The following is a 15,585-nucleotide window of genomic DNA, read 5'->3' on the forward strand; positions in this document are numbered from 1 at the left end:
AAAGGAGGGGGAGCGACGGCTGCTCCAGAGGAGGGGCAGCCAGCTGGGCCCGGTTTGGGGGTTAAAAACAGGGCTTCTCAGGAGCAGCCTCCAAAGCGGTGGTGACTGACTGGGGCTGCCCCTTGGAGCTGCATCTTAGAGGCACACATGGCGCTCGTACACCAGCGCCACACAGCCGCCCGGCGGGAGCAGCGCGCACCGCCCCGTAACCATGGCGACGGGAGCTCGCGGCTCGGCCGCTTCCCGCCTCCCGCCTTAAAGGGCGCACCGCCCCTTCCCGAGGTGAGGGCGGGGGGAGTCAGGGAGTCGCCTCCGTAGCGGTGCGGCCCCTTTAAGGCACCCGATCACGTGCTCCGGCAGGGGGTGGGGCTAAAGGCCGGAAGTCTCGCGCCGCCACCTCAGCCAGGCGTCGTTCGGGGCGCTGAGAAACGGAGCCGCTGCCGCCCGGCCCGCCGGAAACATGGCGGGTATCAAAGGTACCGAGCGCTGCCGAGCCCCGCCCGGCGGCTCCGGGCTGCTCAGGGTCCCGCTGAGCCGCTGCCGGCAGCCCCGAGCCGCTCCCTGCCTGCCGGCGGGCACGGCGGCCTGCTCGCGTTTCCCTTTCCCTCAGTGGGCGCCGGGCGGGAGCGGCGGCCGGTAAGCGCCTCACCGCCTGCCTTGTGCTTTGCAGCTCTCGTGGGGCTGTCCTTCAGCGGAGCCATCGGCCTGACCTTCCTCATGCTGGGCTGCGCCCTGGAGTACTACGGGTGAGCGGGCTGCGTGTGCCGAGCCTCCCTCCTGCTGCTGTGGGCGCTGGGCTCCGCTCGGTGCCTGCCTCCCAGCTTTGTTGTGGTTAAATAACCCCTTTTCAGCTAGCACTGTGTGCCATAAAAATGACTGAAATTGGTGCCACGCTTCCTCAAGGTGACAAATGCCTGCTTGCTAAGCAGTCCTTCTTAATCTCATGCAATTATTTTTACTTTGAACTTGCCACTGGCACAGCACTGCGATTTTGTTGCTTCTCAGAAGCTCTGAGCAGCCGGCTCCAGCTGTAGGTGACCTGTTCATCATGAGGGGGTTGGACCAGGTGTCCTTTCAGGGTCCCTTCCGACTCAGACAATTCTGTGGTTCAGTGCAGGTGAAGCTGCAGGGAGTGCTGGCACAGATGTGTGTGTCAGGGTGTGCCTTCAGAGCTGCCTTGTTTCCAGGCTGGGATTCCTCTCGTTTGGAAAAAAAAACTTTTGGTTCCAATCCTGCCCTTTATGTCTCCTCTTCCTGATGACTGTTGGTTTTGTGAGTGATAGTGTGAGCTGAATCAGTGAGATGATGCTAAATGTGAAATACATCATCTGGTTGTGTGTGAGAGAGGACCCTGCTCTGTGAGGCCATGGGAGCACCCTTCTGTTGAAAGCTTGGGCTTAAATCACTTATCTGCTTCTCAAACCACAGAGTAGGACTACTGTCATTACTTCTCCTAACGAGGACGTTCATCTAAACTGATATATTTCTTTTTTTTTTTGTTTTTTTGTCCCCATCAGTGTTTACTGGCCTATGTTTGTCTTAATATTTTACTTCATCTGCCCTATTCCCCACTTCATTGCCAGAAGAGTAAGTGACGACACTGATGCAGCCAGCAGTGCCTGCAGGGAACTGGCGTATTTCTTCACAACTGGAATTGTTGTTTCTGCTTTTGGCTTCCCCATCATCCTTGCGCGGGTCGAAGCGGTGAGTTCTCATCAGGAGGCACTTAATGAGTGTAGGCTTTAAGTGTGCTGTTGTTTCTTTCTAAGCCAGGTGAGCTGCTTTTGTTTGTAAATCCTTCCTTTACTTTCCTTGTGATGTTTGTGGATTCTGATGAAAACAATCACTGCTGAAAACTTGCTTATGCTTTTTGATCTAAACAAATGACTTGCATGACTGAAAAGTTTGCTTCTAGTTTTGCTGTGGTCCAGTGCAAGATATATTCTCTCCTCCTCCTCCTCACACCTTTCTCTGTCATCAGCTCATGCAGTGCTTCTTGCACCATCTTTTTTTTTTATCTCAGAATGTCTGCTTTCTCCATTTAGGATGCTGGAAACTTGGTGACTGGAGTGTATTATCAGTTAACAGCAAAAAAGGCCAAACTTCCAGAACTGTCCTCCTGGTTTTCAAAGCATTTCCCAAGCTCGTGCTTTGTCCTCTCAAACCTGAGGAAATTTCTGCTAGCTTCTTTTCTCTTTGCTTTCTGAACTGCTATTCAGTGGTGAGACTTTTGCCATGTTCATTTCCGAGGCAAAGAACTCCTTTGTCCTGTCTCCCAAACTGCCCAATGAGATGGTTTTTTTTATTGTTATTCTAGTTTGTTTTTCCCCCTTTGGCCTAATTGTTTTGCTTAAGCTTCATCTGCTTGGTTTTAATTTGATTTGTGATGCACAATTAACCCGACATCGAGTCTATTGTGGACCTGATAATAGGCAGAACCAGAAGTGACCACAAGAGGGAACTCGAATTCATGGCTGTGTCTTAAGAGTAAATTTATTAGGGTCGACTTAGGTGGGCAGATAGATAGCTAAGAAAGCTATCTGTTTACCTTTAAGGCCAGGTACTGTTTTCTGTGCTTATTACTGGCATTTATTTAAAAATAATCTTTTATTTTTATACATAGTATTTAAAATAAAGCATTAATCTCAGTGGGCTTTTGTGATTTAGGTCCGTTGTAGCGACTTGTATGGCAAGGTAATCATTTTGCTCTAAAATGTAGAATTATTAGCCTGTCTGTTTAAGTCTTGCATTGTAGGAGTAGTTGCTAATTGAGTGATTAGTACTATAAATTGCAGTATTTATTGTTTGTCCTTTTTCTTCTTGCTTTCTGTAGTATTTCATTTAGTTTATCTAATGCATATAAATAACTGGCCTGGATGAATGCTAAAGAACTGCTTTGTTTCATTTCCTTGCATTTCAGATCAAATGGGGAGCCTGTGGTCTGGTGCTGGCTGGCAATGCAGTCATTTTCCTTACTATTTTAGGCTTTTTTCTTGTGTTTGGTAGAGGAGATGACTTTAGCTGGGAGCAGTGGTAGGACCTCGCTCTGATGCTGGTAATGTCTTCAGCGTATGTCACCATATGTATGCTGTATGTGTGTGTCTGTGTGTATACATTATTACAAATGTGTGTGCATATGCATGCAGTTTGACATTATCACATCCTAACATGCTTTTTTAAAACGTGTCAGCCAAAGAGGAAAGATCTTTGTGACAGCTCTCTTAATGTACTCAGTAAAAGTTGGGATCTCCATTGCAAATCTGTCCACAAATAAGTTTGCAAAAACATAAACTGTTTTTACTCGTTTTTCAATATATGTGCATTAACTTCTGCTCTAGTCAGAGTTTCACTGATACATGAGATGTCGATCAGCATGTCTACTTTTTTTCCAAAAACCATATAATTAAAATAGGTCAATATAAAGATTATCCTGCTTACTGTTGCTTACCTTGATTGTCTTTCTGCTCTGATTAAGGATGAATGAGTACTTGCTTTCCACATGAGTAATTGTAATTCTAATTGTTTTCTTTGATAACAAAAACAAACATAGCATATGCCAACTCTTACTACCTAATGAAAGAGGAAGAAAACCCTGGTTAAAAATTGATGGTGTTCACTTAGAATCTACGTTCTTTCTTTTCTCTAAGTTTTGTCACTCTTCAACTTAATGACTGTGGATGTATTTTGGGACTAGTCTAGTATTGTAATGTCAACTCTGAGCATTAATTCTCTCATGAAGGCTCACAGAGGAAGAAACTACTCTCAGGACACTTACAGTCACAATACAGCATATGGCTCTGTATTCCTGTGTGTGAAGTGCCTGAATTGCAAGGAAGTGAGTGTTCTGCTGGGCAGGACTTATCTCCTCTGTTCTCATTGCTTTGGTAACCTTACTTATTCAAACTGCTATTTCTTGGCTGTAAGATTGTTATATTAAAACACTATATTTTTATGATGGCATTATCCTAGTAAACATTCTCATAATCTCATTTATAAAAGTTAACTTTATTACTACTTTGACTTGCTGAAGCCTTTGATTTATGGAGGCATGTAATTTTATAAAAATGCTTTCTGGCACAACCCTAACTCTAGAGGACACTTCAGTAGTCCGCAGAGGGGCAAAGGAAGAGACGTGTTAGTTTTATTCTTATCTAGGGAAATTGACATAGAGATTCCCGTTCTGTGAAGTAAGAAACCAATTTCCTGTACTAGGGTATGTTTTATTATTGAGAGTTTTTTGGATTAGCAGGGGGCAAATGCATGTTTTAGAATCTGTGCTAGTTCGTGGCTGACTGCTGTGACCCAGCATGGCTGTGAGGGACTTCTGTAGGGAGGTGACAGAACCAACTCTGCAAGATGTGGCAGCTTCCCCGAGACAATACCTTTTGCCCACTAGGTTGTATGAGAGTACTTACACTGTTGTCCCAACTCTCATTACCAGTGTACTGCAGAATGGTGTCCTATGGGGTGCTGTGCAGAGCAAAGGTTAAAAAAAAATTAATGAATGCTATGTGAGCACTCATAAGTCTGCCTTTTTTTCATGCTCAGGGCCCTGCTAAAAGGATACAAAAGTCATTCTGTGGTCCAAGTAATGTAGTATCATTCAAATGTAGACTATCTTGGCAAATAATTCTAGTATTTGATTAGATAGAAAACTGTTAATTACATACTTTAAACTTAAACTTCAGATGTGTGTAAGGTGAACACTTCAGTCTTGAGGAATGCTGAGTAGTTGCAGCTGATACTGAAGTGTCTGCAATGTCAGTCCTGCCAAAGAAGAGTTAATGTTACAGCACAGGTTTTCTGCCAGATGCTGGTGCTTCGTTGCAGACATAGCAGGAATATGCTTGTTAAGATGCTGGGTGTGAGCAGGTTGTCTGACTTCAAGTGAAATTTGCCAGATATGGCTGATTTGTAAAGTACTGTTGTTCTAATTAATTATTCTGAATTATTTAGAGTAAACATAGTTTCTACAGAGGTCCTGCTTTGATTTTTTTTTTTAAGAATTCACTTTTTTCCCCTTTTCTATAACATTTTTAATTCAAGTTGATGAAGTAAAACATCAGTGATATACAACTGAAGTGCCTGATCCTGCACATATCTGAAGTCTTTGAACATTCCATTTTACTCCAGCTACAGCACTTTGTGCTTGCAGCGTTAGGTTCTTGAACGTTTTCACTCCTCAGAATTTGTGTACTAAAGGCTGCAATAGAAGTCTGTAAAGCTACCCAGTTACCACTGAAGTTTTGCTTTTGAGACAGGTGGAGTAAAGAAAAAAAGCTCACATCAGTTTTTCTTTAATATAAATAATAGTCATTGTAGATCTGTTTTCCATCTATTAGTAAATAGCACGTGTGGGACAGATAAGGATTGGGATCCTATTGGGATGCAGGCAGTAAACATACGACAATCTAAAGTGAAAAGGAGGGCTGGAAATTCTGGTGTAGTGTTGAGGAGGTGTTGCTCCTTAGAAAATTATTCCATTGCACTGTTTTCCTTTGGCTGTTGCTGTGGCAGGGAGATACTGAAGGAAGAAAGTGAAGACTTCTGAAGCAGCTGCGTGCGCTAATACTTAATGTGAACCTCATGCAGTTTTCACCATGGATGTTTGTTTTAAATTGTTTAACATTTAAAATCATATTTAATGGTGTTTAAATAATGAAATTCTTCTTTGACCTCTTTAGAAGCAAATTTGCTTGAATGAGTTCAGTGTTTAAGAGGGTCAAAAAACCTTCTCAGTGCACTTGGGTTTTTGTTTGCTTGTTTTTACTGAGAGCTTCATACATTCACACCAACCTGATGCTCTGATGGCCAGTACTGGGCATGCTGTCACTATCTGCCAGTAGTGATTTACTGTGGTTTCTCTAAAATTGTTTCCTTTATAGAATACTATATATCCAAAGTGCCTTAATTTCAACACTATGCTGATTTTGTGAATGCATATAACATGGGTATACCATTTTCATAATCAACTGAGAAGCTGTTATTGCATTTTTATAAATATGTCTTGCCAATTAATCACATTTTCTGTAAGTCACTATGCAGTGCAGTTTTTGTAACTTTTGTAAACACTATTCTTGCTTTTCTGTGTTTGCCGGGTTCTTGAGTTGAAGTATTAAAATATATCCTGCTTTTCTTCTTGAATTGTCTAATAAAACTGAGTAAACATACCCGATGCTCAAGTACTTGTCTTTCTTAAATTTCAAGAGCTGACAAAAAATAAAAATCTCCTGTAAGAAGAGGAAGGACACAAACAACGTCTCCAATGCTTTCACAATGGTACTGTGGCTGTCAGACATGGGTGCTGCTGATCAGCTGTTCAGATGTCTCTTAGTGTTGGTGTTCCCTAACTGGTGAAATAGAGCTTTCAAGCAGATCCTTGGGCACTGTGGTGCTTGGGGACTATCTTGCCTCCAGATCCCCTTCATGTTTTTTCCTGGAGATGCATAGGAAGTGCCTTGTGGCCATTGGTCCTGCAGAGATTTTGGTACCTGGCTTCTGGGTCATCAGAATGGCTCATCACTGAGATTAAAACACAGTGGAATGGATTGCCAGGAGAGGCTGTGGAGCACTGCATTTTGGAGGTATTTAGAAACTGGATGTGGTCCTGGGCAACCAGCTCCTTACAGCGTTGGGCCAAATGACCCCCAAAAGTCCCTTCCACCCCCAGCCATTCTGTGAACAAATCTCAGAAGCCATGATCTAATTGCAACAGGGCCAATTAGTTTTATGGCCTCCATTAGAATGTATGGTAGAGGCTGTGTTCAAACATGCCAGTATGTTATCATTTAGCCTAAATGCTGTTGTTTGTTTCCAGTACATGGTGATTCTGTGAGCTTATACTTAACCTCCTCTCCAGATTTAGACACATCCATAAGCACTGGTGGAAGCAGGGATGCAAAGGGCATCAGAGCTCTTTTCTTCCTAGGTCAATATTCCTGTAGGTCAGTGGGTGACCGTATTAAGTGTGTGATCTTGATCCTACCGCTGCTTGGGAAAATGAGCCTGCTCAGTTAATTTAATCCAATTTGTTAAAGCACCCACCATCAGGAGAGGTAAGCTGTAGCATCTGGATTTTGAATAGTTGATGTTTCTTGTTTGCAGTAATTCTGGCATCTAAGCTTTCAAGAAGATGAGCATACTTGCACTTTGCATCAATTAGCTGCTGGCATTGTGCTGTTCTGCAGAACAAATACTTGGGACTGCTATTCTGTGCTGCCTCACCCAACACGTGCTACTGACAGAGCAACCTTACAGCTCTAGATTTTGAGCCAGAGGACTTAGTTCCTGAAGAGCTTTATTTAACCTAGTTTTGGATTTGCTGTGTACTATGATATAGGAGGATATAGCTTAAGTTTCCTACCTCTCCCACCCTTGTTTTTGTAGCTGCTCAGACAGCTGTTCCCTGTCAACTTAGATAGGAAATTAAAATGAGATGCAGAAGAATCTTGCACTGATTTTATCCTTAGTTCAGTCCCTTAAGCTTGTAAACTTCCTAACTAGTTATGTCTTTGGGTTTTAATTCCATGAAGTAAATCTAAGCTCATCAGCACCCAGGAGTTAACTAAACTTGTCTTGCTAATGCAGGCTGTTAATGTTCATATGTAAAATTATGTAAAGCTCTAAAATGATCTCTTTAACTCTGATCTCAGTTGTTAACGCTGCTTTTAAGATACTGCATCACTTACTCTGCAGGGATTGTTTCTGCTGTATGTTAATGGATGAGAAGCCTATTTCATTAGGCTGGATGCACACCAGGTACTAACAACTAATTGATTTGTTTAAGTGGTCCCTGCAAATACGTGACTGGTATGTACTTGAGAGCTTTACAGGGGAGAGTCTCATGATGAAATATGGAAGGAAGCATTAACTGCTGAGTTGTGATTACGTTTTAAAGATCAACTGGACGCTCCTAGAGAAACATTTTCTCCATTGGCCTGGTATTTTTCCTGTATTTATCCCTTGCTTTTTGTTTTGCTTTTGCTCTTTATGGTGAGGTTTCTTTTAGCTGTGCCTCTCTTCTTGGGAGTTCTCTTCAAAAATTGGTTCCAGCTGTGTATGTCCCAGGGCTCAGAGCTCAGCTGGAGGTGTTTCGAAATCAGTGCTCTCCTTAGATGAGTTCTACATGCTGACCAATATTGTGGGTGCTGCTTCTTTCTAATAGCTCAGTTTGAATGTTGTGGTATTGTGGCTCCTTGCTTCTTCCACCACGAGGGGATCAGTCCTGGTCTGCATGTGCAGACAGTATTCTTCCTGCTGTCCCAGTACCTAGAGGGCCTCTTGGGGGAATATGGAGACATGCTCTCCTTCCACCCTAACTCTTAGGTGAAATGGAGGGTTATTTTCATAGTGAGACTACAACTGTGGCTTTGTTTATTGTAGTATTTTATGTATAATTAACATAATTGATATGATATAATCTCATTTTAGAGTCTTCATATTTAGGAAGGTTGCCTTCCTATGAAACGTGCTGATAATGCTGTTGTCTATTATTAAAATAAAGAATTTTAAGTGCTTACAGCAATCCTCCTGGTGGAGAATAAGGGTCTGCTTAGCCTTGCAGCTCACGCAGAGCTGGAGGTGACGGCGGATGTTGGTGTCTGCAGGGCAGGAGGTCAGCTGAGGCTATCCGTGTCTGTGCATTTAGTTTTATCACTTGCTTTGAGCTGCTTTTTCCAGCATGCTGGCAGAGTTGCTTTAATTTTCCCAATCAGCATGAAGAAATGATGCTGTGCTTGGATGTTTGTTTGCTAGAGGATTTGGAGAGAAGTTGAAACGGTCTTTATCATGCTCTACAAAGCATATGCTTGAAATAAGAGGATTGATCATGACATTTATATGTTTTGCTTACCCTTTGTTTTGACTATTTAAATTGGGCTTGTGATTTTGTTATTCATTTAATTCCTGCCTGAGACTGGTATTTCACAATATAATAGGGGCCTTTGTTACCAGCTCTCCATCTAAAAAAACTGCCTTTGCACAACATAAAAACAAAAGCCACGGTAGTTGTAACTTATGGCTGCTGACCAAGTCCTCCCTTTTTGAAGCTGGTGGGAATTTGCTATTTGGGTCAGTGGGGCAGGGAAGCAGGGATCCAAGAGGGCTGATGCTGTTAGATGCTGAAGCCTTAATGTCGAAGGGCAACCTGGGAGGGAGCTCATGAGTCGCTTCCCTCAAATAGATTGTCCATCTTGTTGGAGTGTTTGTTTCTTCTGGCTGCACTACACAGGGTACGTGGGTAATGTTGGTACAGAAATCCATATGCCTGTGTTTCAACAGAGGGCACTTTATTCCAGGAGAGGATTTCACAGCTTGTCCTTGTTTTCAGTAACGCAGCTTGTGTCGCTCTGCACAACTGGTCTTTCTTTGATGTTCTGCTTTTTCTAATAGCATAAGTGCTGAAGTTTGCAATGAGGGCTTAGGATGTTTAAAGACAAGCACATGATGATAATGATTTCTCATTTAATAAATTTTAAGGGGGAACTTTGCTCTTAGTTTAATTTTAAAATACTAAGAAACGTAGAATATGTACTATGCATGTAGAAAGTGACTTCTAACTTTTGAATCAAATTATACAAAATAACATACATTAGGCAGTCCAGAGCATGCTATTTTTTCCTCTTTAAAGAATATACTATCTTTTCAAGGAAGACTGCATTCTTAACAAATATTTTAATCAAAATCTGTAGCAGAACACATTAGTTTGCAAGGCTTTTAAAATAGTTAGATAGATTAATTAGAAACAATCGTTTCAAAACATACAGTCTTTCTGGTAGAGTCTCCTAAGTGTGTAGAGTTAATTAAGATTCAGCAAATAGCCTCAGTTAGGATTCAGATGGTTCAAACTCCTTCAGACACTTAAGAAGCAATGCAGGTTTCTGTTCCTCTCCCTATTTAGAAGGAGACTATTATTCTGTTTGGCCCTTATCCCATAGTGTTCAGCCCTACAAGGAAGGCAGAAGGTCCCAGCTCCAAAAGGGCTGAGCAGGAGCCTGTCCTGGCTCCAGCCTTCATCCTGTCCCTTGGGGTTGCTCAGAAGCCCCCAGATCCCTCATTTAACTGTGACCTACATGTGGGCCCTGCTCCATGTGGTTCATTAACAAATAAAACCAACCCAAAGCAGGCCTCCCTGTGATTGCTGGTATTTCCAGTTTCTCTGGAATATGGGAGTGAATGCTGTACTCCCACAGCCAGCAATTACAGCCAGTTCTTGCTTCCCTGCTCTGGTGGGACTGAGCTGTTGTCAACTTTGGGAATCACAAGAAGACAGCCATGCCAAGAGTGAGTTGCATAGCCAAAAATACTCAACAAATACTGATGTATGGGTGATATTAATAAGATGGAAAGCAAGGCAGGCAAGTGGCCTGAGATGTCTACTTCTTTAATACAGAGATAGTTTGGGTGACCGTAATTTGTGTGAGTGGTATCTGAGAGTTGCACGTAATGGTTTGTGTTGAGGTACAGAATGCTATCTATTTCAGTCAGTCCTGTTTCAGATGTGTTAATAAACCAGAGAGCTTGGTTAGAAGGACAAAGTTAATTCCCCAGGAGGTCTCTTGGGATGCAGTGCACATCCAGAGCCAATTTTACATTCACTAAGACAAAGCAGAACAGATACTCAGCCTCGAGACTGAGTTCCTGTTTAGAGAAATTAGCACATTCTCTTGAGAAATGTCCTTTTTTGAGCAGATATAAATGTAAGATAAATCCAGTATTGCTGAACAAGGCCAATAATCACTCAATCACAATGCATTTCATTGGTCCTATCCCAGTACAGCTGGTATTGCAGAAGCTTCTCGGTGGCTTTGGAGAAAGCAAAGAGCAATTATGCCAATAGACACAAATAACCATAAAGCTGATTTGTGTGGCTCACTTACAAGTAGATCCTGAACTTTCTGACTCTTTGTAAAAGGCTTTGTGTAAGTCCATCGAGGGCAAACTCATCATTCGTCCATCTCCCTGCCTGACGTTCAAGTGGCTGTTTTATTGTGTAGATCTCTGCTGTGTTACAGTGTAAAGAATTAGGAGTCAGTGAAGCTAATTGTATTCTTGGCACTAAATCTCTTTGGTAATGCACAGGTAATGAGGAAGTCTGTAGGTAAACTCGTTATGAGGTCAGTCAATGTGTGTTTTCCTGCAGCACTTTCAATAATCACATTAACTTGATAGCATTTCCTTGGCTTTCTGAAAACTTTTAAATTGCAGAAATAGGCCATTTGTTATTGCTGTGTTTTCACTCAGAGATGGAGTGTGGGAACTAGATTTAGGCTGTTCTGTTCACTTCTAAGCATCAAAACTTCCTGCCCCAAACCAACCCTTTTGGAGTTAGTTTTAGTAATTGTGCTCAGTAGCCTGTTTTCTCTCTCTTTAATCCAACGACAAAGAAAGAGGAATGATGGAAATGAGAAGTGAGCAGAGAGGACGAAAAGGCAACTGGTGCTAAGTGGGGTGACCCATGTGTGCTGTGGCATCAGCCATTTGCATGTCCTACAGTCAAATGGGTGATGGAACAATGCTGCATTAAATGTGACCTTTCTGAAGGGAGAATCTGTCTGAAGTGAATAATCAAATTAGACCTGCATTTGACATGCTTCAATTGGAGATCTTTTGGTTAAAATGCATAATCAGTAAGGGAGAATCTTGATGTTTGGAGACGCAGAGTACCTTTAATGTGCAAAACAAACGACAGAGAGTGTTCAGACAGAGAAAGATCGGAGTGTGTTCTGTTACTGGATCTCCTCTTTTGCTTTAACCTAGTTCTTAAGGACAGCCCTGTCTGGTCTGTACCTAGCACAGTGTTTCTGTCTCTGTGTGAAAGGACTCGCATTGATTCCTTGTGATCCAGATTTTTAGGTTCATCAGTATTTGTGTGGATCCTTCCCAGTGGAAACCAGCATAAGAGGGCTGACTGCTGCCTATTCCTCATTTTCTCCAGCAGCATCAGCAGAGACTTAGTCTATACCGCCTTATGCAGAAGCAAGAGCACTTGGCAAAGAGAGGTAATGCTGGCTGAGGGAATATTTCCTATGGGAATGAAACGGGCCATACAGATCGTCTCTCTCCCCAAGGCCTCCATGTATCAGTGTATCACTCTGAGCCTAGTCTGCACTGCAGCCTGGGTTTACAATAGGAAACAGCTGTCTGATTCAGTGCCTGTTGGCTTGGTGCCTGCCTCCTAGTGCTCCAGTTTTTGCTATGGAGGGCAAAATGTACAAAATCCTCTGTCGCTGGAAGAAAAGCTCTCACCAGCCTGAAGTGCGAGAGCTTAGCACTGCTGCTGCTGGCAGTATGAGCCCCTTCATGAGGACATCATGCTCTGCTTTTGCTGTGGCTCTGCCTTCCTCTTTACCCTTCCCCTCCTAGCAGAATCCCATACTCTTTATTCACACCTCCTCTGTGCCAGGATTATCTGTACACGTTTCTGCCCTGGTGGGTTCCATCTGCTTATTGTTCTACCTTCTTCCTGTATCTGGCCCTTCCTAGCCTCCTTTTCCCTATCTTCCCACCACACACTGTTTTGATACTGTTTTTGTTTGTTTTTCTTTTTTCCCTGTGCTTTTTCCCATGCTGTTCTTTCCTTCTTGTCCATTATTTGCCTAGAAAGCAACTCATGCAGAGTGTCAACATATCAGCATGGAAAGGGATCCACCCATGCCCCTTTTTCTTTTATTTTTTTCTTCCACTCTGCGCTTCTGATTTCCTTCCAAAACTAATGGCTACTCATGTTGGAATAGTCCCCGATGTTTTGAAATTGTCAGATCTGGCTCTGAGAAGTTACTGAGACAGAAATGCCTTCATAATGTCTCTGCCACGCAGTACATCTGTTTTTGGGATGCATGTGAGATGTGCTCTCTAATAGGTCTTGTCCATAGTACATCTCAGTGTGGATGACATACTGCCAGATTTTGGAGACTAAGGCACAGGTCCCAAAGGTTAGATGCCAAGTTCCCACTAAAATTAATGGCTGAAGATGTGGTTTAGAGCAGTACTGGAAAGCCAGTAGCTGAAAACTGGACATAGTGTATAATGACTTTGCTCAGTACTGACAAAATCTGTTTTGTAGAGTTTTCTTAGTTGCAGCTACTTTGGGACAAATGGCACAATTTTCTACATGCTAGGAAAAAGAAGCATATCATTCTTAGAGACTCAGTTATGAAGTGGATCTAAATATGAACACCCTGTAGAAGATTCTAAAGCTGCATTAACTTGGTGAAGGGCAGCTGCCAGCAAAGCCCGGTGAAATCAATTAATAGTCGCTTGACAAAGCACGTGAAATAAAATTTAGTGCTGAGCTGGGGCAGCAAATGTGCGATGGTGCTTTTGACATACAGGAATTCAACTAGGTACAGATTCCAGGTGTGAACCAAGCAGTATGTGACAGCCATTCCACTGTATCGGGCTGCCACAGTGTGTTGTGCTGGCTGCTGTGTTGAAGCAGAGTTCTCCCTGCCCTGAAAAAAGAGCGTATTCATTTTGGCATCATAAAATGATCTGCAGCCATTGCCAGGACTTTATCTGTATTTAACCATGAGCAGCAGTGGGTGTTACTGATAACTCATGAACGCTCACAGTGTACGTACTGCTGTGATCTGCTCGATTTACTCTTGGCCTTGACACTCAGAGGCCTTTCCAAACACACAGCAATTAAGTCTTTTCGATGCATAGTGTATTCCAGTCATGTAGAATGTGTTCACAGAGCCCCCAGGGAGCTTGTGGTTTAATCACTGTATTTACATGGCATTGACTCAATATTGTACAAGCCGCATAAGGCAGATGGGTTCCACCTGGAGGAATGAACGGTTTCAGGGACTGCACAGTGTGACAGTCCATCTGAACACTCAACATTCTAGCTAATCTCTTCCTCCCTCTCTGTTTTAAAAATATTTCTGCCTAAGTATCAATTCATACAGTGGTGTTTTTCCTTTGTACTCCTGTGTTACATTAGGTTACATAGTAGGACAGTACGGACTGATATTAGTCTAATTAAATATGTCTTGATGGCTTAGGAATTGGTTTGATGAGGAATGACCTGTGCAGTTTTATGGCTTTTTTTTTTTTTTTTAGAACAAAGTATCGTGAGTGGTTTATAAAAGCATCAGTCTTAAATTATAAGAAATATTGAAAAAGGAATTTTAACCATAAACAGAGTTTAAAAATGAAATTATCCTCAGATTCTTTCAGTTTTCAGATGCTTTGATCTGGAGGTGATCTTCACTGTCTGAAGGTCTGGTAGTACTCTTAGTGGTATGTCCTGAATTCTGTGCCAGGTAGATGTGCCAGAGGACATTGGTTTTGCTTCTCTCCCTTTTTTTATACTGCTGTAAAAAGACCTCTTAAGCTGCACTGATTGGATATATGGTGCTTTCCTTTTTTCAAGAAGAATAATGCATCTGGAAAAAGTTAGGAAAATTATATGGCATATGTGACATTCGACGTTTCCCCCTTATTTAGGACAATTTTTCTCATTTGGCAATGTGGGATAAGATGGGTGAGGATGCTTGTACCCATACTCTAGCTTTGTCTTCTTTCAGCAAAGAAAGTGGCACTTTCATGTATCGTGGGCATGAAGTAGATAGGGTTTGTTTTTTTCCTGGCATGAAATTCATCACCAATGCATAAACATTTGAAGTACAATCCTTTTTCTACTGCCAAAAACACAGAAGTAGCCTCAGTTTATATTAGATCACTGTTGCATTCAGTGCACAAATGTTACAGTGAACAATGTGCTAACCTTTTACCAGGGCTAGAGATGTTTGTGTTGCTAAAAGGCCTATGTTTTTTTTTCTCCCCAGGGTATTTTGCAGAATATCTCCTTATTTTCTCTTCTTCACCATTTATCTATCTCACTAGTTACATTTTGTGAATTCAAAGCCTCTGTGCTAGATGACACATTAAACTCAGATTGGTGCCAGGTTTTATAAAGCTCTTTTGGAGACAGATTTCTTTCTCCTTTGCACATGAAGATGTAGTGGTGTTTACTTCCTTGTCAGTGAAATGCAGTTGAGCAGCACTGTCATCCTGGCAAGGATTACAGTGATAATAGACCACACAACGCTCCTGAACCAAAAGCAAATTCTGATTTTGCCTAGCTATAGCATCAGCAAAGACTAACTTTGTGTGAAATGCATGTTTTGGCTGTGGCACAGTTCTGTTTGTTCTCATTCTCACTACAGTCAGAACTGAATTCATACATCAGGGAGAAAAATGGAAGGAAAAAACAAACCAACCCATTGGAGAGCTGCTCTCTGTCAGCTGCTTACCTGCATTCTATTATCCTCAGCTGTGTTTTCCAGTTGCTTGTTCCTATTAGGTAAGTGCATGATCTGGGAGTGTTTGTACTGGAGTCAAGAACCCTGGCTAATGGACCAATGATCTTTTACTCTGTCATGCTGCATTTTTATTCCATTTTTGATGTGCTTTCCCTCTCTCTCTCTCCACAACAGCTTTCTTTAAAGAGTCATTTGTAGGGAACACATTTCCCTAGTAAGTGTTTTAAACACATCTTTGCAAAGGAGTGAGATAATAAAGGATCTCATTCTGCTCCTGTAATTCGGAAACATGCATTAAATCCCACTCGGTCCACAA

The 15,585-nt window shown here is 42.2% G+C and overlaps 1 protein-coding gene across 1 annotated transcript; it reads left to right on the forward strand.

The window, feature by feature from the left end:
- The first annotated feature begins 328 nt into the window (after positions 1-328).
- Positions 329-6,170, forward strand: LEPROT (leptin receptor overlapping transcript). Its single transcript, XM_031603905.2, has 4 exons — positions 329-476; positions 671-746; positions 1,518-1,704; positions 2,921-6,170. The coding sequence occupies exons 1-4, from the start codon at positions 461-463 to the stop codon at positions 3,035-3,037; spliced, it is 396 nt and encodes a 131-aa protein (XP_031459765.1). The 5' UTR covers positions 329-460; the 3' UTR covers positions 3,038-6,170.
- Positions 6,171-15,585: the final 9,415 nt, after the last annotated feature.

Source organism: Phasianus colchicus, chromosome 9 (genome assembly GCF_987193195.1).
Source record: "Phasianus colchicus chromosome 9, bPhaCol1.hap1.1, whole genome shotgun sequence".
Classification (NCBI taxonomy): Eukaryota; Metazoa; Chordata; class Aves; order Galliformes; family Phasianidae; genus Phasianus; species Phasianus colchicus.